This window comes from Pongo pygmaeus, chromosome 4 (genome assembly GCF_028885625.2).
Source record: "Pongo pygmaeus isolate AG05252 chromosome 4, NHGRI_mPonPyg2-v2.0_pri, whole genome shotgun sequence".
NCBI classification, from domain to species: Eukaryota; Metazoa; Chordata; class Mammalia; order Primates; family Hominidae; genus Pongo; species Pongo pygmaeus.
The window spans coordinates 183839055-183858746 of NC_072377.2; the positions used below are offsets into that span (position 1 = coordinate 183839055).

At 55.0% G+C, this 19692-nt stretch overlaps 1 protein-coding gene across 2 annotated transcripts in view; it reads right to left on the reverse strand.

The window, feature by feature from the left end:
- Nucleotides 1-553: 553 nt before the first annotated feature.
- The window catches only part of ADAMTS2 (ADAM metallopeptidase with thrombospondin type 1 motif 2), a 236687-nt gene continuing 217548 nt past the window's right edge, over nucleotides 554-19692 (reverse strand). For both annotated transcript variants that reach the window (XM_054487637.2, XM_054487638.2), the window contains 6 exons: nucleotides 17801-17960; nucleotides 15485-15617; nucleotides 14019-14226; nucleotides 11901-12030; nucleotides 10890-10979; nucleotides 554-4036 (listed from right to left, as the gene is read on the reverse strand). In XM_054487637.2, coding sequence (XP_054343612.1) covers nucleotides 3579-4036; nucleotides 10890-10979; nucleotides 11901-12030; nucleotides 14019-14226; nucleotides 15485-15617; nucleotides 17801-17960 — 1179 coding nt within the window. In that variant the 3' untranslated portion in view covers nucleotides 554-3578. The remainder of the gene's footprint in view (nucleotides 4037-10889; nucleotides 10980-11900; nucleotides 12031-14018; nucleotides 14227-15484; nucleotides 15618-17800; nucleotides 17961-19692) is intronic.

A 19692-nucleotide genomic window follows, 5' to 3' on the forward strand; every position in this document is an offset into this window, starting at 1 on the left:
AGCAAGACTCCATCTCAAAAAAAAAAAAAAAAAAAAGCGGAACACGAAGTATAAGTTAGGTGACCAAATTTAACAAATAACAACACAGGATTCTCAGTTAAATTTGCATTTCAGAGAAACAAAAAAAAATTTCTTAGCATAAATATGTCCCATTTTCATGCTAAAAAAGAAGTGTGTGTGTTGTTTCTCTGAAATGCAAATTTAACTGTGCATCTAGTATTTTTTCTGGAAACCCTAATCATAGGAGAGAAGGGATCGTCATCAGGGAGGAGATGTCTGGAGACTCTTCATCTCTTCCCTGAACTAAAGGTTTGGTTGGAGCCCTTGGCTCAGTCATGTGACTTGGAGAGCCGACCCGTGGGGAGCTGGGAGAGGGAACCTTTCTTCGGGGTGCCTTCTGCCCTTTGCATGGTTCTCCCTTGAGCAGCCATGGCTCAATGCTCCCCGGCGCCCTGACCTCTCAGCCTTTTGAAGGCAGCACCTCCTTCCATTCCACCCACGTTCCAGCCAGGCACGGGCACACGTGTAATGAAGACAACAACAAACACAGGCATGATTTGCAAAAACACAGACATTTTAACTTTAATAAGTTATAAAAGTAAGGAGTCAAATTTTACATTACAGAACAAAGATGTATTGATTGCTGTATCGGTAAGCCAGAATTTTGTGATTTGAGTTCAGCACCTTGATTCAGTATAGTGGCTACCTGTCATACACGAGGGAGTAGAATCATAAAATGCTTCATCTGCTAAGATGTTGCTATTGAGCACCATTTATATACTCAAAACGAACAGAAAAACCTTAAAATACAAATGAAAGGCTTATACATGAAATTCCGTGGGTTTTCCAAAAGGAGTAAATCAGAGAGCTGGGTTCCACAAATCTAACACGAGTCTGCCCACGAAGGAGAAGTGACTCAGGGACACTGTTGCAGATTTTCTAGTGCAGCGGAAGGTCTGAGTCTCATCATGCGGTTAGAAACTCAGCTAGAAGGCATCTGTCTGCCTCCTCTGGGCGCCAGGAGCGCCTCAGATGCAGAAGAAGCTGGCTTGCGAAGATCAGGACTGTTACTAAGCTGGTTCTCCAAGTGGTCCCCAGCTCAGAGGAGATTTGCGTCGTTTCTCAGAGCCCGGTGAACGCTGGCATTCCTTGGACAGAGAGACTTTTGAGGACCATCCGGCTCTAGAGGACTCTTTTGATATATGGCTCAAGGATTGAGGATGGCACAGAGGGTCATGGCCGTCAGTCCCAGAGGGCAACTTGCTCCCTTCAGCAGAAGACAGGTGCCCAGGGAATGTCCCAGCTGGGCCTCTTCCCAAAGGCTTCCAGCCTCAAGCCAGGAAGCCCTGCTCTGCTGAGATCTTGGAATGGAGTGTTCCCATCCAGAGACCCCTAGGCTGGGTAAACCGAGTCATACTCTCTGCCTAGCATTAGTCCTGAACTTCCTCCACATCCTAGGACAGACCTAAGTAAGAACTGCCCAGTTCTTCAGCCTGTGAATAGCACCAGCTGTCCTGGATTCAACCAACAATGGAAAGCCTCGGACTCCATTTCCTAATTACAGAGGCAGGATTGCACACATGCTCTAAACCACATCTTCTTAAGGAAGGGGTACTATGAGAGATACTCAGAAAGGTTTTCTCCAGTTTGGTTCTCCAGGAGACACGGGGACAGTGCGCAGCATGTATGGGATGCGGTGGCAGAGGGCGGGAGGCTAGCCATCGCCCAGGTGGAGACTGAAGCATCAGCCCAGATTCCGTTCTTGCTGGTTCCTACATCGTCATTTTGTCCCTTGGATCATACACACAGACCCACCCACACATGTGCAGCCTCAGACAAACATGCTTAGCACCTCAAAACTCAGTAGAAGGTAGCCACTATGCTATCATCCTGAGCCTCATCCATATAATGGGGAAATAAACAAGAACAAGTTCTCGAAGAGTGAGGATTGGTGAGAGTACACAGCCTCTAGAAGTTTCTTAAACAGGAAAAGCTTAAGAATTATGTGTCAGGCTAAGCCCAGCTAAGGAGCTGATGTGCCCCTGGGTCTTGTAATCCCAGAAAGTTTAAGCTTCACGTTCACAAAATATCAATGCGGTGAGAGGTAAAAACGAGCCACTCTTCTCCCATCCGCCCCCACTCCCTTCCTCCTATTTCTCTCTTACTCGCATGTTGCTCACAAAGCACCATTCTCTGGAAAATAGGAGCTATTAAAGTTTTCAAGGAGCAAAAGACAATGTAGGCTCTCCCCATCTCCCACCCTATGCCCCCATCAGAGGCCATGTTTTGCAGGTCACTGCTGGGTTCTGGAGCTTCTGAGAGACAGAGGCGAGGTGGGGCAGGGCGGGACAGGGAAAGCCCATTCCCAGCAAGCAAGCAAAGCCCACAAAGCCCAGAATCCCGGAACCCTTAGGCTTGGCCGTAGGGAGATTCCAGGCCCTTGAACCGCTCACTGAACCTTCCCAGCAGAGCACGTGCCTCTCTCATCTTTCTCAGGTACTTGGGGAGGGAAGAGGCTCTCTGGGGAGCCCTGGAGCCAAGGTGGCCAGGGAAGAGTACAGGAGCTCTTCCCCCAGAGCCTGGAAGGCAGCCGGCAAGGCCGGGGTTAGTGGACAGGGAGAGGCCTGGGAAAGCACCCCACTGTTTTCTTGGCATGGACCCTGTTTAGACCTATCCTTATGTCCCGTTATAGGATTCTCATTACTTTCGCAGGTGAAGAGGACAGCTGCAGAGCTCAGACTCAGTGGAGACATTCAGATGCAGTACAACATGAGCACCAAGTAGGTCAGAAGGCCTTTAGTTCTTAATTAGCAAGACTGCATCAGGCCAAGTGGAGGCCTCCTTAAAATATTCTGAGTTGACCTTTAAAGATTGAGTTTTTTCGTGCAAAAATCTAGACTTCTTCTGAAAAAGGACACTGTCTGGCAAGGCCAGGGATAGTGGAGCAGAGATGAAGAGAGATACAGATTTCACAGTGGCAGCAACAGCCAGAGCCAACAATCAGCTCCAAGTGGGTGTGGCTATCAGGGCGGTCATGGTCCCCAGCGGGCCACTACACTCACCCTGGTCGGCTGCCTGGCCCTGGAAGACGATTTGAGTTCATCACCTCCACTTCATTGTACTCATCTCGGCAACTGGTCAGTTATGCAGTGAATCACCATTTCTCCTAAGAGTCCCACAGGCTGTGTCTGGGGATCAGTAGGGAATGTCATGCATCACTGCCAAGGAAAGGAAGGTTCCCAATCACTGCTTAGCAACTTGGGGCCTATTTTTTTCTCTCAGAGTGATCCCTCTTGCCCTGCCCTCACTGATGGAGGCTGTAGAACCTCTATATTCCTCTCCACTGCACACCTGACACCACCGCAGGATTTGGTCGCTCCTGGGCTGGGAAGCACACGTGTTAACCTAGTTACCACATGCTCACACCTATCTTTCTTACATCATTCCCCCTCTTTGTTTTCTCAAAACTTTTTGGAATCAGGAATTTTGACTTCATCTCCATGACACAGGATTTGCTATCACATGGAATATCTCTATAAGCAAGAAAAAAATGCTAGTGATGCTATCTTTCCATTTTATTAGAACTTCCCGAGCATCTCTTTCTTCCGCATCTCATCAATGAGCTCTTGGATTCTTTGGTTTCTGGTCTTCTCATATGGGCTCGGTCGTCGAGGGATTAGGTTGGGTGGCTGGACTTCATCTTCCAGGCCATGGATTTTGTAGGGTTCATCTACAGCATTGGTTTCTGGGTGATCCTCTGTGGCATTGGTGCTGGAGGCATTAAGAGGGACCTCCAGGGGGGTGCTTGGTGATGGCTGCACCTCCATGGCTAGAGTGGGCACTGGGAGGGTGGGCATGAACACGTCAATGTCGTTGTGCTTCCCAGGCGGTGGTTCTATCCTACCCTCCACGTTGGTGAGGTTGTTGTGCAGGTTACAGGACTTGCAGCACAGCTTGTTGTAGCCTGGGATGGAGCAATAGCGAGACAAGACTTCCATCCTACAGAATATTGACTTGTCGCCTTGGCAGTGGCCCTCTGAAAAAGAAAAGTGGGACAAATAACCAAAGGACAAGATAAGGGGGACTTTGTCCCCCCACAGGGTGCAGCTTGCTGGAGGAGGCATATGGAAGAGCCCAGAGACAGCACAGAGGCAAGTGAGCCCAGGCAGAAAGTCTGTGTGGGTTCAGTGTCAGAGCATCCCCAGCGCAGGCAGCGTCCAGGGATCCCTGCCCAGAAGTGCTGACACACAAGCTGTGAGCAAGGCTTCCCTCTTCCAAGCAGGCCCCAGCTGAACCTGGATGTTTCAGTATCTCTTAAAGTTTGAGAAAGAAATGAGGCCCATTTGTTCTTACAGAGTGATTCCAAACTCATCTTAAAGAATAGGACTTTATCACATCTTCACATTTGACATCCCAGTGGTAACCCCAATGAAATTCTGTGGCAAGGCTTGACTCTACAATAATCTGTAAGTAGTAACTATAACAAAATTAAACCTAAAAGAGCCAATTCCTAAGACCCAATATAGCAAATCCCAGGGCCGCTGTGGCCCCACCATGCTCCACAACTCCCAGATGTTGCCCCCATTCTGACCCAAATGCCCCAGATGATCTTTTAACTGAACAGCACCTAAAGGAAAGTTAAACATCACCCAAACCTGCATGGGCTTTCTTACACTTGCCTTAACTTGCCCGACAACCTCACGTCCAGCCTCCACTCCATCCCCCTACAACACCGCCACCTTGCGCATCCAGCCATTTCCCAAAGAAACGTGCTGCCCTCACATAGATTAATCGTTCCACCCTGCACATCTTTCTCTTTCCACCCAAGAAACTGGTCATCTGTGGACCAGCTTACATGGAGAATCCCGACTCTCCACAGAAGCCACCATTATCTCTCACTTTCCACCCAGCCATCTTCTCTCCAGCCCATCTCGACCTCTGTCTGCAGCTAGGTTCATTCAACCCATCAGCTCTTCTTGCGCTCACTCTCTCTTTACTCTCTGTCTTCTTCCCAAGTTTTCACCCCTTCTCTCTCCCCATCCCCTCATTCCACAACACAAAAATTAAGATGATTTTAAAAAATTCACTCAAGAAGAAAGAATAAGTCATGTTACGGGAGATACTTGATCCACTATAAATTCCAAATCACTGACCTCCGTGAGCCCAACACCACCTGTTGTGGTCTCTGCTCAGCCACTCTCTACTCTCCACAGTGATGACTTCAGACCTTTCCCACACAAACCCCCGATGTGCCCTCCTTTTCCCTCACTCTCCTTAGTTGAACTCATCTACTATTGAAAGGAAGGAGGGAGAGGGTGAAAGGAAGGAGGAACTGAAGGAAGGAAAGAAAGGAAAAAAGAAAAGGGAGGGAGGGACAAAAGGAAGCAAGGGAGGAAGAAAGGGAGGGAGAAAGGGAGGGAGAAAGGGAGGGAGAAAGGGAGGGAGAAAGGGAGGGAAAAAGGGAGGGAGAAAGGCTCAGGCTTGAAGTCCCTGATCTGTCCGCTTCCCCTCTCCAGCCTCCCTCTGGCCTTAGACTCCTTGCTCTGCATGGACCTCCTTTTGGCCACAGGGCCTTTGCACATGCAATGCCTCTCTCCTGCCTCCAGCTACCACCCTTCCTCCTTCAGGGGCAGCTGGAGCACATTTTCCTCAGGCAGGCATCGCCTGACCTCCTTGAGCAGGTAAGGTCTCTGCAGCACGAGGTCTCAGCAGCTGTGCCTTCCCAGCCAAGCTCACGTCTAATTGTCAGATGAGTGACTAGTGCCAGACTTTTTCATTATCCTGAAAGCTCCACAGGGCAGAGCCCCAGAGCCTAGAACAGTGAACCAAATAATGCATAAAGGCCTAAAAAAGATAAGGTATGAAAAAGATCAATGTGAATAACTGAGGAAGTTCAAAACGGGGAAATTTTGAATCTGAAAATGGCAAAGCTCCAGGCAAGAAGAACGCAGGGAGGCCCATGCATCAGAGGGCGCCCAACTTCCGCCCTGACCTTCTAAGTGGCCAAAACAAGGAGAACACATGACTGGCTGCAGGGTCCACCATGAAAAGGGAGTTAAAACCCATCGGCCATCAGGAGACGCGGGGATCTCCCTGACACTGAGCCCAAGAACCATGCTCACAGTGCCAAGGAGGAAGGGTGAGAGCCTGGTGCCCAGGGGAGATGCCAGAAATCAAATCGGAAGATCCTGAGATGTGGCTGTCAGGATTTTGAAACTGGCAGAAGGCTTTTCTCAGAGAAAAATCTTACACAGATGCCCAATATATGAAACAGATAGACTCAGACTGCTGATGATAGTACTGTTTGAAGGTGGGTGGAGGAGACACAGAGCTCCCATCCCTGCCCCACCCCATCCTCTCCAGCAGCCTGGTTTGTGAAATCACTGAGCCCCACCCTCAGGGAAACACAGGGGGTTCTGGATAAGAGCTGATGGCGGCCTCCCCACTCCCTACCCCATAGGCTTTGACAAAGGAGGGAGCCTGGGCCTGATGGTGCTGGGAGGGACACCCCGGCTGCACACTGCCCCCTCTCCTGTTGCCCATGGTTTTTCCTTCACACAGATAAGGCTGGTGTTACACATTTATCCACATCTCCACTCCCTCACTGTCTCCCCCACCAGGCTGGGATCCCTGAAAAGCAGGAATCACATCAGCCTGGTACAGTGGTGGGCCACCTACGGCTAGTGTGCCAAGTCCCTCCCTCCACCTGGTTTCATAAATAAAATTTTATTGGATCAGGGCCATGCCCATGCATTTCTTTTTTTTTGAGATGAAGTCTTGCTCTGTCGCCCAGGCTGGAGTGCAGTGGCGTGATCTTGGCTCACTGCAACCTCTGCCTCCTGAGTTCAAGAGCCTCCCGAGTAGCTGGGACTACAGGTGTGCGCCACCATGCCCGGCTAATTTCTGTATTTTTAGTAGAGATGGGGTTTCACTATGTTGGCCAGGCTGGTCTCGAACTCCTGACCTTGTGATCTGTCCACCTCGGCCTCCCAAAGTGCTGAGATTACAGGTGTGAGCCACTGTGCCCGGCCCATGCATTTCTTATCTGTGGCTGCTTTCCCACTATAAAGGCAGAGCTGAGTCCTGTGACAGAGACCACGTGGGCTCCAATGCCCAAAATATTGACTACCTGGCCCTTTACAGAAAAGGTTGACTGAGCCTGGGTCAAGTGCACGCCTAGGTCAGAGCCAGGCACGAGACAGTGCTCCGTAAATGTCCACTGAGTGAGGGGCGGCAGCCCCAGGTGGGGTCCCCCTTCCACCTGGTCTACATACTGGAGTTCCATGTCTGATTTTCTCCCAACAGTGGGCAGCACTGCTCTTAGTTTGAAAAAATAAAAATACGTCAATGAATAAATACAAAATTGAAATAAAATCCTGGCCAAGAGCTTGACTATGCAAATAGCCCACGAAAATTTCAAAATAGCCTAGAAAAATTTCAAAGTCATCATGACCAACTGATCTTAAAGATACCCCAGGTTTGTGCATTTTTAAGTATTATCACGGACCACAGAGAAGAGTGATGCGCCTGAGGCAATGACTGGTGATGCCTCTCCGCCAAGATGAACGCTGTGGTTTTATAATACTCGGTCTTCGGCCACTTCCAGTAGCAATCAAGTAGTGAGACCTATTGTCTTCCAGTGAATGACAATCAACCATTGAGAGTAAACACAGTTTTCATAAACTTAAGTCACTGTGGGCTACACCTGAACAGCACCTGCATTATTATTTGCTTAGTCATATCCTTTAAATTACTCCTTTTTACACTTAAAATTTGTTTTAGGAGAAGACCTTATACTATTACCACTCATGGAAAACTACTGCAGTGAACAAAGGTAACCCTAAAATAGGAATACAAAAAAAAGTTTTAAGTCCTTTTAAGTCAATTTCAAAGTCAAACTTTAACTCATCGAATTCTAGAGAGACTCCTGCCTGCCAAGCTCTGAGCTGAAGGGAAATGAGCAAATGTGAGAGAGGCTAAAGCTGGTAGCAAGTGAGGCTTTCTTCCTGAGGTCACTGTAAAGCATAAAGGGAACTAGGAAGGGACCGCTCAGCGCAGTGCAGCCCCGGCTATGTTTATGCACCACCGAATCACCTTCCATTTCCCATGCTTTGGAAAATGCTGGATGGAGAATACCTCATTCTCATTTCTCAGTAAACGAGTGGTAGGCTCAGGCACCCATGCCAACATTCAAAAGGTCATGCAGCTGGTTAAAAAAGCAAGAGGCACCCTCCTCCAGATGTGCCCTCCTCGGCACCTGGGCTGTAGGCGGTGTCTCTAGCTCTGGCCTAGGGGCCTCTTAGCGGGAATTGCTCCTGACCCATCTCTGGGAAGAGAGACTGAGTGGAGAGAAGCACTGTCAGACCCAATTTTCCCTGATGCTTCTTGTCTCCCTTAAGCTGCGATTCCTTTTGATGATCAATGATCTGAGCTCTGGGCAGGCTGAACTCAGCCATCGCTACCATGGTTGCTCCCTCCCCAGGCTAGCCCCTGTGCCTGGCCCTGTGCCCAAGGCCTGTCCCCATGATGCTGGGCTGCTCCCCACTGTTCTCTCTCATGGCCTTCCACGCTTTCTTCCCTCTCCCTGGTGGGACTCCTCAGTGGTACAGAAAAGGGAGGAGTGAGACTTCCATGGGCATGACACAGCCCGGGCCCCAGGTCAGGAGGTCCCTGTTGAACCCAGACCCTCTTTCTGGCCATTGTCAGCAATGTGAGAGAACACAGGCCCTGCGGCTGCCTGGGAAGACCTTGGAAGACACGGGCAGGCCAGTTGCCCAGAGAGCCACCGCTGCCCTGCCCCTCTCCTGACCTGGGCTTTCCCGGGGCTGGCCTAGACCCCCACCTGAGCCAGATGGGCACCTCTCCCTTCCTGAACAAGTAGCCCAAGGCTGAGAACTGTGCCTGGAACCAGGGTAGTGACCTGCTGGTGGCTCATGGCAGGTGACCTGGAACAGCAATGTCTGGGCTACTGACCCCACATTCCCACTCCACCAGCTCTGCTCCCAGGTTGAGGAGAAACCCATCTCGGGCCCTTTTCCTGACGAGGATACCTCCATATAGAACCTAGATATTCTTGCGAGGTGCTCATTTGACATGATGCAAAACCCGGAGTCACGGTGGGGTGTCTGCACGGTTTGCTATCAGATTTTGGAAAATACCTGGGGAGGGGCCCTAAGTATCTATGTTGGGCAGTGGGGATTGGGGCAGTAAAGTCATTCAAATCAGAAGCCGGGGTAATTAATGCTACTGAGTGAGGCCCCACAACTCCTCAGTGTCTGGGCCACGAAAAAGAGAAGGAGCCATCAGCTTGCCAAACCCACGCACCCAGTTTTATGGAACTTTTATTGAGTTTATTTGTGGGATGCATGACAGGAGGTCTTTCCATCATTAGTAAGAATAAAAGGTCATTTTCACAGTCACTTTGGCACACGCTAACGTCTCATAAAAAAAAAAACCAGAAAAGCAACGACAATGGAACCTATAGAATACGTCATTAAATACATACAAAACACTAATAAAATATCCCTGAAAAACCAAAGTGCATATGCCCAGGACAGTATTGCACCTTCCCCAGTCGCGCGTGTCGCTCGCATGGCCTTGTCAAAGTTGGAAGTTAACAGTCGTGAGATTAGTACGCAGGTGCACACCAGTTATTTACAGAACAGTAGTCAGAGCCGCAGGAGTAGGGGCCGGCCGCCCGGCAGGGGTGCGGTGTGAACAGAGGCGGTGGCTGGGGTGGAGGGGCGGGGAGGAGTGCTACATGGATCGCGGCTCAGGGCCCAGGGGGTCGCCCCCTGGGTGTAAGGCCGCGCTGTGGAGCACCCTCGGGGGCTCCATGCAACAGTCAGCGCCGACTGGCCCAGTGGGCATCAGGGCAGACTCCAGTCCGCAGAGACGGGCCGTGCGCACCGCTCAGCCCAAGGAGAGAAGCCGTCTGCACTTGGAAACCTTAACCTTGGCAAAAGGTGGATGAACGCACCAGCTCCCCTACACCTTCCCTGCCTTCTACCTGGGCCACGTTCCCCCTCTGAAGCAGCAGTTAGCAGCCAATCCTGTTACCTTTCAACTTTAAGGCATTTTCTACATAGTTTTTCTAAGCAAAAAAGCAATAAAAATTGAGGTAATTCTGTAGTTGTTCACACCGGTAGGCGAGGCACGCCCGCACCCGACAGTCACTCTCTCTCAGCCCTACGGAGGGGGTCCTGTGCGCGAGATGAGAAGAGGCCATTGGGGCTAATGGGCGGACAATGCAGGTGGGGAGTGTCCCCACGTCCCGCCCCGGAGGGACGCGCCCCTCTGCCGCCTCCGTGACCGGACCCCCGCAGGACAGGGCCGGGAGGAGCTGTGAGTTGCGCGAGGGCCGGGTGGAAGCAGGCCATAGTTTCACGAGTCAGAAGGACACGCTCAGCAAAGGGTCAGCAGCAGCAGCGACAGCGGTGGCAGCCGGGAAGCCCCTGGCAGTGCCGGAAACTCAGGGTGGGGTCCCCCACGACGACGCAAGACCGCGCCCCCGAAACCCCCCAGGCCGCGCCTCAAGGGTGGGCGGGGCTGGGGGTGGGCTCGGCCCGGAGGGTCGCCCTTTGGCCACCGGCCCCTCCTGCAACCACGACAGATCTTTGCCCCTTTACAAGCCATCACCAACCAGGTTCCGGCCCCAGCAGAGGCCCGAGCCCCTGCCATGCCTGGGCGAGGCTGGCCCCGCCAGCAGGCAGCGCGGCCCGGAGCAGACGCCGAGCTCAGAGGCCCGGGAGAAAACGGTCACCCCAGAGCGCGCCCGGAGAGTCAGGGGAGCTTTCCATAGACAGAGAGGAGGGGGGCCCAAGGCAAGCTCCACAGGGCGCAGGGCATGCACTGGAGGGCAGAGGCAGAGTTATAAACGGGTCGGTTACTTGACGAGATCTTCTGGATGGGCGAGTCGGGGTCCGGGCGGGACAGCCACTGAACTACGTAGCTCTTCTTGGAGGGATCTGAGATGTTTCCTAAAGGGAGGAGAGAGGGGCTGCGGCTGCAGGGCACCAGGCTGGGGCCCCCACCCCAGGCAGAGAGGCTCCAGGTCTCCCGGGGTCCTGGGGAAGCGTCATTCAAGGCCCTCCCCTCCCCGCCTCCCTGGGCAGACAAACGGTCCTCTGCTGACAAGTCCACGCCCACCTCCTGCCCGTCCTGACAGCATCCTGGGTCTCAGCTGGGTCTCAGCTATCCCGTCTCTCTCGCTGCCCTGGCATGCAGGCCCTGCCGCCTCCTTTTCTGGGCCGGCTCCTCTGCCCCTGCACCCTGCCTGCTCCCCCGGGTTCCACCTGCTGACTCGAGCTCTGAGCTCCCAGAAAGCTTGGACAGAGCAGTGCCAGGGGAATGAGAGATCCTGGATACACTCTCCCCAGCTGGGGGCAGGTGCCTAGACCCCCCAGAGCTCCCTCCTCTACAGAAGGGAACTGTGGCAGGCAGGGTCTAGTCTTGAGCTGTGTGGAGACCTTAGAGGTGACACATGTATAGCATTTGGCCAGGCGTCTGTGCGCGGTAGGTATTCTGGTTCTCCTCGAAGGGCACAGAGCACACCCTCTACTCGCAGAGGCACCCCCTACTCACGCAGGTGTCCCTCTATTCACACAGGCACCCCCTAAACCATAGCCACCAGCACTCCCTAGCTGGCTGAGTCCTGCTGTCACCGTGAGTCTGCAGTGCCCTGAAAGCAGGGAGGGGCGAGTCAGCTCCACACAGCTGCCTCCGTTTCCTGCCAGGCAAAGGTCCCAGACCTGGCCTCAGTGCTCCGCTTCTCCATGCTCACAGATGGTGAGTCCGGCTACTCTCTGGGAAGAGCCAGATTTGCCTGAACCAAGCCTCCGACACCCCCGTCCTGGGCTGCTGCATGCTGGGAGCAGGGGCAGGGGCTGCAGGGGGCTTACGGGGACAGGGGCCAAGCCTGCAGGTCCTCGCCGTCTCAGGCCGCTCCTCCTGGCAGATGCCGAAGCTGTCGTCCGCGGTGCGGCAGAGCACTGGCCGCTCCTGGGTGCCATCGCCACAGGTTACCGAGCACTGCAGGGGGAGAGTCACCAGGCAGGGTTCACCTCCCATGCAGGGCCCGCACTGGCAGAGCTGGAGGAGCCCACAGTCCCCAGGCACATGACCCATGAGCTCAGGAGGAGGTGTGGGACAGTGGGGAAAGTAGGGTTAGAGGCTGCCTTGCCCCACCCTCGGGGACCGCCCCAATCTCCTGGGGCTCTAAAGAAGGGACCCACATGCCTGTATCTCTGAGCTGCTGTGTGACAGTGCCCATATACAGACTGGCATAGGCCTGGCGCTGCTGGGCTCTCAGTGACAGCCTCACTTCTCTGGCTGGAGGAGGTCCAAGGCCCAGGAGAACCTGCTGTGCCCTGGGCAGGGGTTGGGGTGGGGCACTGGGAAAGCTCTGACCCAGCCTAGGAGGCGCCAGTAGGCTCCCCACAATCCTGGACACGAGGCTCTACCACTAGTGCCCTCACTGGCTCCTCCAGCCCGCAGCACCACCACTGCTCCACCACACTGACCAGGGAGGTGCCAGAAGAAGCAGTCACGCCCAGCCTTGCCCAAGGAAAATTCTCCAGTCCTCATCACATGTGCAGGAAAAGGCTGACTCAGCAGACCTGGATTGCTCCAAGCCTGCACATTCCCAAAAAAGGCCTGTGTTTTGTTTTGTTTTTTTCTTTTGTTGTTGGTTTTGAGACAGGATCTCACTGTGTGGCCCAGGCTGGAGTACAGTGGCACGATATCAGCTCACTGCAACCTCCACCTTCCAGGCTCAAGCAATCCTCCCACCTTAGCCTCCCGAGGAGCAGGGAGTACAGGCACACACCACCACACCTGGCTAATTTTTTAAATTATTTTTTGTGAAGACAGTGTTTTGCCATGCTGCCCAGGCTGGTCTCTAACACCTGAGTTCAGGCGATCCACCCGCCTCGGCCTCCCAAAGTGCTGGGATTACTGGCGTAAGCCATTGTGCCCGGCCAACGCCTGTTTTCAAGACTGGCCCTCGTGCAGCTCCAAGCTCATGGAGGGTTCCACCTATTAAGAGTGCTTTTACATGCTTGAGGCCTTGAGTCACGCAGTACCAGTTGGTCTGGGTAGTTCATACCAACATTGATGGATGGGAACACCTGCTTTTCCTCTAAAGTCTGAGGTCACACCTATGTAGCTGACCCCATTGAAAACCCTGGACGCCCAGGCTCTGGTGGGCTTCCCTGGTTGGCAGCATTTCACATGCATGGCCACTTATGGGTGCAGGGGGAATTCAGGGCATTTCTGTGACCCCACTGGGAGGGGACACCAGGAGCTTGCACCTAGATTCCTCCCAACTTCCTCGCCTGTGACTTTTCTTTTTCCTGATTCTACTCCGTATCCTTTCACTGTAAGCCCCTGCAACTGCGAGTCCCACTTCTGAGTCTGTGAGTCCTTCTAGTGGATTACTGAGCCTGAGGGTGGTCTTGGGGAGCCCCTGACACATGCTCCTCCAGCTCTGCCAGCGTGGGCCCTGCATGTGACCGGGCTGTCAGAGCTCACGTCAGCTCTGGCCTGGCCTCAGCTGGCTCTCAGGCTCTGCCCCTAGGACCACCCCTGTAGCCCTTCAGTCCATCCTCATTCTTTCTCCCAGCACAAGCCTAAGCATGCCCTGTTCATCTCCCCTCCTGCAAGTTTGTCTGGCCTCCTAGACCCCTCCCACTTCTGCATGAGACCCAGGTGTCCCCTAGGATCCTGGAGCCCCAAACATCCCACTGGGCCTTGGAGCCCGGGCTACCCTCAGTTTCCTGGGATTCCAGACCCCGTATCATACAGAAGCCTCTGGCTGTGCAGTAAAGACACACATTCCACTGGTTTCTTAGCACAGCACTGACCACGTGGCACCCACTGGTGCCGTGAAACCCATGGGATGTGGCTCAGGACAGGAGCTACATCCAGGCCCACATGCCAAAAGGTGAATGCTCTGGTCACCTCAGTCCCACCCAAGCTCAGTTTGGGAGCTGAGGACACAGGATCGGGGGATTGCTTACCTGGGACCAGGGCCCGGCTCGCCAACGACCAGGGCAGAGCTCGCGGTTGCAGGCCCGGCGGCTCTCGGGCCGGGCGTCATTGCAATGCTTGGTGTGCACGGAGCGGGTAGTGTTGTTGTGTAGGGGCTGAATGCAGCGCACGGAGCGCACCTGCATGCCTGTCCGCCCACAGCTCTGGCTGCATGGTTCCCATTCACCTATGACCCACCTGCCAGGGCACAGGGCGCACAGTCAGGCTTCTGCAGCACCTGGAGAACCTGCCTGGCTGAGCTCCAGCGCCGCTCCCTGCAGCCCAGGTAGACAGCGAGAACAGAGGGCAGCCTGCTCCCCTCCCCGGTGCACCTTTTCTTATTCTCACTAAGATGCTGGCCATCCAGGCTTGCACAGAGGGGAAACTGAGGCTCAGCTGCCCCAGGTCCTACTGATGATGAGTCCCATGCATGTCACCACTGGGAGGCCCTGGTGGGGCTGGTGGCTGTGGAGGTCCCTAGCCTGAAGAGGTTTCCCAGCTCCTTAGGGTCTGGGCCCTGCTACCTGGCCTCACCTTCTGCTGACATCACAAATCCTTCTCGGCAGAGCTCAAGAGCAATGTGGATTCCCTCAGCACCCTCTCCTATGTGGCCCCCACCTGCCCATTTACCAACTGTCTTCCCCACTGAGGTCCCTGGACCCAGAAACGCAGCTGGGCCCAGCCCCAGGGCCTGAACGTCAAAGCCACTGCTTAAGAAACATCTACCCTGTGGTACAGGGCCAGGAGGCAAGCCCTGGGCCTCTGAACCTCCATTTTGCCATCTGGGCATCCCTGTTTCTTGTCATCTCTAAGATGCACATAACTGTTCAGTTTGGCGGGTCTGAAGCTGGGGTGCGCCTCCTGCCCTGCAGCATCTTAGATTCCATGAAATGTGGTGGAGAGACTTGGTCTAATGCCTCGGATGATGCCAGGCCCAGGCCCCACACCTCCAAGCATGGGAGCCCCTGGTGGCCCCTGGCCTGTCTCCTCTAGTGGGAGCCCGAGCTGGGGGCACTCAAACTGGCTGGGAGCACTCACACTGGCTGGGGGCACTCACACTGGCTGGGAGCACTCACACTGGCTGGGAGCACTCACACTGGCTGGGGGCACTCACACTGGCTGGGAGCAGTCACACTGGCTGGGGGCACTCACACTGGCTGGGGGCACTCACACTGGCTGGGAGCAGTCACACTGGCTGGGGGCACTCACACTGGCTGGGGGCAGTCACACTGGCTGGGGGCACTCACACTGGCTGGGGGCACTCACACTGGCTGGGGGCATTCACACTGGCTGGGGGCAGTCACACTGGCTGGGGGCACTCACACTGGCTGGGAGCAGTCACACTGGCTGGGAGCACTCACACTGGCTGGGGGCAGTCACACTGGCTGGGAGCACTCACACTGGCTGGGAGCAGTCACACTGGCTGGGAGCACTCACACTGGCTGGGGGCACTCACACTGGCTGGGAGCATTCCTGCGGGTTGCACGCTCTGCGGATGGCTTTGGGCTTCGAGAGGGCGGCACAGAAGCCGCGGTGCACCATCTTGTGGTCCAGCCTCCGGCGGCAGCCATACTTGGTGAACTGGGACCCTGAAGACAGAGAGCTCGAAGGGGCTCGGTGGGGCAGCACGCCCTGCCCAAGGGTGCAAGGAGGGGTGGGCTGCAGCAGCAGCGCTGGCCTCATTTTCCTGCTCACCCTTGTGATGGCGATAAGGGTGGGCAGGGCACCAAGCCTGCGGCTGGCTGGGGGAGGCCTTGGTGAGCCCCAGGTGGAGGGGCGAGAGGCGGGAGAGAGGTCACTTTCTCCCTTAGGCTGCTTCTCCCTCACTGGGCTCCTGGGTCAGAGTGGAGGCCCTGTTTCCTCTCTACTGCTAGGGCACCGCGTCTGCCTTGACCTCACATGCCCAGCGGGACGGGTGCAAGCCAGGAGCCGGTGCCCAGCGGGCGGGACTGGTGCAAGCCAGGAGCCAGTGCCCAGCAGGACGGGACGGGTGCAAGCCAGGAGCCGGTGCCCAGCGGGCGGGACTGGTGCAAGCCAGGAGCCGGTGCCCAGCGGGACGGGACGGGTGCAAGCCAGGAGCCGGTGCCCAGCGGGCGGGACGGGTGCAAGCCAGGAGCCGGTGCCCAGCGGGCGGGACGGGTGCAAGCCAGGAGCCGGTGCCCAGCGGGCGGGACTGGTGCAAGCCAGGAGCCGGTGCCCAGCGGGACGGGACGGGTGCAAGCCAGGAGCCGGTGCCCAGCGGGCGGGACGGGTGCAAGCCAGGAGCCGGTGCCCAGCGGGACGGGACGGGTGCAAGCCAGGAGCCGGGCAAGCACTGGGCCCGCAGCCCGCATGCTTCCTCCCACAGGCCCGGAGCAGCCGTGCTCAACCCGGGTGAATTTCTCCAGCAGGGGACATTTGGCCACGTCTGGGACATGTTTGGTTGTCACAACTGGGGGAAGGGGTGCCACTGGCATCTGGTGAGCAAAGGTCAAGAATGCTGCTCGGCACCCCACCGTGCACAGGACAGCCCCCGTGGTGGCGAGTGACAGAGCCCAAAATGTCAGTGATGCCCAGGCTGCGAGACCCCGGCCTGCTGGGTAAGACCAAAGAAAGCACGGAGATAAAGCCTGACCTCCTCTGGGTGCCTGGAGGCGTCCCAGGAAGCAGAGGCTGGGGAGGCTGACGTGGTGGAAGGGCGGTGGAGGGGCTCAGGCGAGGAGAAGCCTGCGCAGAGGCCCCAAGGGGGGGACACGGTGTATCCAGGAAAAGCCCTCAAGGCCAGCGTGGCCAGGACCCGGGGGCGAGGCACAGGGTGGAAATATACCGGGAGAGGCCAACAAGTTGCCCCAACCCTGGAGGCCATGAGGAGAATTTTGTTTTTTATCCTAAGAGCAGAGGAAGCTGTTGAAGACTATGACACCAGGAAGAGACACTGTCTGAGGTGTTCCCTCAAAAGGTCACTTTGGGGTGAGAGTGGACACACAAGGGCCAGTCCAGAGGAAGGTGCCAGGACAGGAAGATGGGAAGAGCAGACAGGCCCAGGAGATTTCAGGAATCACCAGGGGTGGATGCGCTGATGAAATCCAGGCCTGGTATGGGGCCGGGGGTGCCCAGGGGCCCTGAAAGAGGACCCTTCCATCTGCCTGGGCCAGGGAGTGACCCCACCTCTTGGTGAGCTCCTTGTCCTCTAGGTGTGGACCCAGCATGGCATCGAGGGAGGACTGTCCTGGCCACTTGCCTGGTATCGCCTAGCCCCCAGGAGCACGCAGAACAGATCAGTGTTTCCTGTCCACCTCTGGGTCCTATGTCCCATCAACTGCAGACTCTCTGGGGTCCAGGGTGGGTAGGACCCCTCTGTGCTCAGCCCTGTCCCAGAAACATCTGGGAGGCTTTTCCCAGTGAACAGAGGGAGAAGCCTCTGGGGGTGTCATCTGCACTGCCAGAGTCTTGCCTGTGCGATCCTGCCAACGCCATGGCGTGATCCTTCCGAGCTGTCCACACATCAACCTCCTGCCAGGCCAGCCTGTCACCCCCACACTGAAGCAGGCCCACAAATACAGGGTCCATGTCCCACACACCCTTCGGCCACATTTGACCCAATGTCCCAGCACCCCCCCTTCCTACCCACCCACCGGCCCCTCCAGTGCCGCTAAGCCCTCGCCCACCCAGGCAAAGGTCCCTGCTGTGGCTCCTCGGCTCCTGCTCACGCTGACCCCACCCCAGGGACGCCCCCTACCTTCTCGTGGCCACCCTCATGTCATCCAGGTCCCCAACTTCGAGACCCCCTCACCTCCGCCACAGGGCTTGGAGCACGGAGACCACTTCTTCAGGGCCCACTCGTAGATCACGGAGTCCTCTTCCAGGACGTTGTTGTCGTCGACATTCAGTGAGTCCTCATGGATCATGTATTTGTACGTCAGTGAGACCCGGGTGTCTCCCACCGGGATGACCTGCGCCAGCCCAAGAGCCTTGATGTGCCTGACCTGCCCTCCATGCTTCCTCCCCAGCCAGCTTAGGAACGGCAGCCGAGGCCGACTCCAGAGGAGTCTCATCATTCATGGCAGTTACATTCCATGAAGTCGCCCTGAGCACCAAATTCTTGAATACGGAACCATTACCCCAGGGGGCACAGGGTGAGGTTCCTGTGAGCCTCTGTCTCAACATTTTTGTTACCCGATAAATATATAACCTTGTTTTATGTGTGAGTCTGTTTATTTTTTTGTTTTTGTTTTTGTTTTTGAGATGGAGTTTCACTCTTGTAGCCCAGGCTGGAGTATAGTGTGGCACAATCTCGGCTCACTGCAACCTCCGCCTCCCAGATTCAAGCGATTCTCCTGCCTCAGCCTCCCGAATAACTGGGATTACAGGTGCCTGCCACCATGCCCGGCTAATTTTTGTATTTTTAGTAGAGATGGGGTTTCACCATGTTGGCCAGGCTGGTCTTGAACTCCTGACCTCGGGTGATACACCTGGCTTGGCTTCCAAAGTGCTGGGATTACAGGCATGAGCCACTGCGCCTGGCCTATGTGTGAGTCTGTTTAAAGACACTTTATTTAATATTTACTGTGATTCATTAACACTGAACTCACAGTCAATAGCACTGCAGCCCATGCCTGAATGAAGCTTATTCAACACATGTATTTTCTTCTTAAGACACACTGCTTCTTGGGCTTAGGAACACTGGACAGCGCTTCAGCAACAGGCTCAGGGTGATTTTAAACAGAGAAATTGCCCCCAAAATAGCAGAAAATGTGACGTATGTGACACTCAACAGAGTGCAGAAAGAACCCCTGTTTGTGGGATGAGAGCAGAAACCAGCAGATAGCGTGCCGAGTTGCTCCCACCTCTGCTGGGAACACATGTGTCAGGCGACTCACACTTCACCGCTCTGTGCGTGTCCGTTTGGGGCTCACAAATCAATTTTAGTGAGGAGGTGAATTTGCAAATACAGAAACCGTGAGTACTGAGGACCAACTGCTCACACACTGACGCAGGTAGGTCACCAAAGGCACGTCCAGGGGGCCAGAAGTCACTGCAGGCGAGGCAGGCAGGGTGGCATGGGGTACACGGGGCATACCTGGCTCACTGTTGCACCTGCTTACAGGTGCACCCATGTGTGGAGCGCTGGGGGCTGGTGGATTAATCCCATTGCCAGCATGCCCACCTTAGGGGAGGGGCTCCAGAGCACGGGAGCCTTATTTGTGATATGTACCTTTTTTGACAAAATATATCCCTATGCAGTTAAAATTAAATTTTAAAAAGTGATCTGACCTCCTTGAAACTAGGTTAAAAAAAAAAGTGATTTGAAAATCCAGCCCCCTTGGTACTTTCCTATAACCAGGAGATCTGGGGTCCCGTCCTGGTTAGAGACACATTCCAGCTCAACCTGGGTCTGGGCAACTAGCTTCCCAGACCCTGAGCGTCACCTCCCAGAGTGTCACCGGTTCCAATGTAACAGCACACTCCAACGAGCATGCTGATGGCAGCTGTGAATGTCATTCAGATGGTGAAACCGAAACCCTCAAAGGGAGAGTGTGCCCAAGGTCACCTAGGGGTCATGTGGGGTCCAGAGCCCCGACTCGTGGATGCATGTCCCTTCCTGGCTCTGACCAAGTCAGAGCCCCTTGGTGCCAAAGGGACCATGCAGAGTGTCACCTGAAGGGTCAGGAGGCTCAGCGTCCC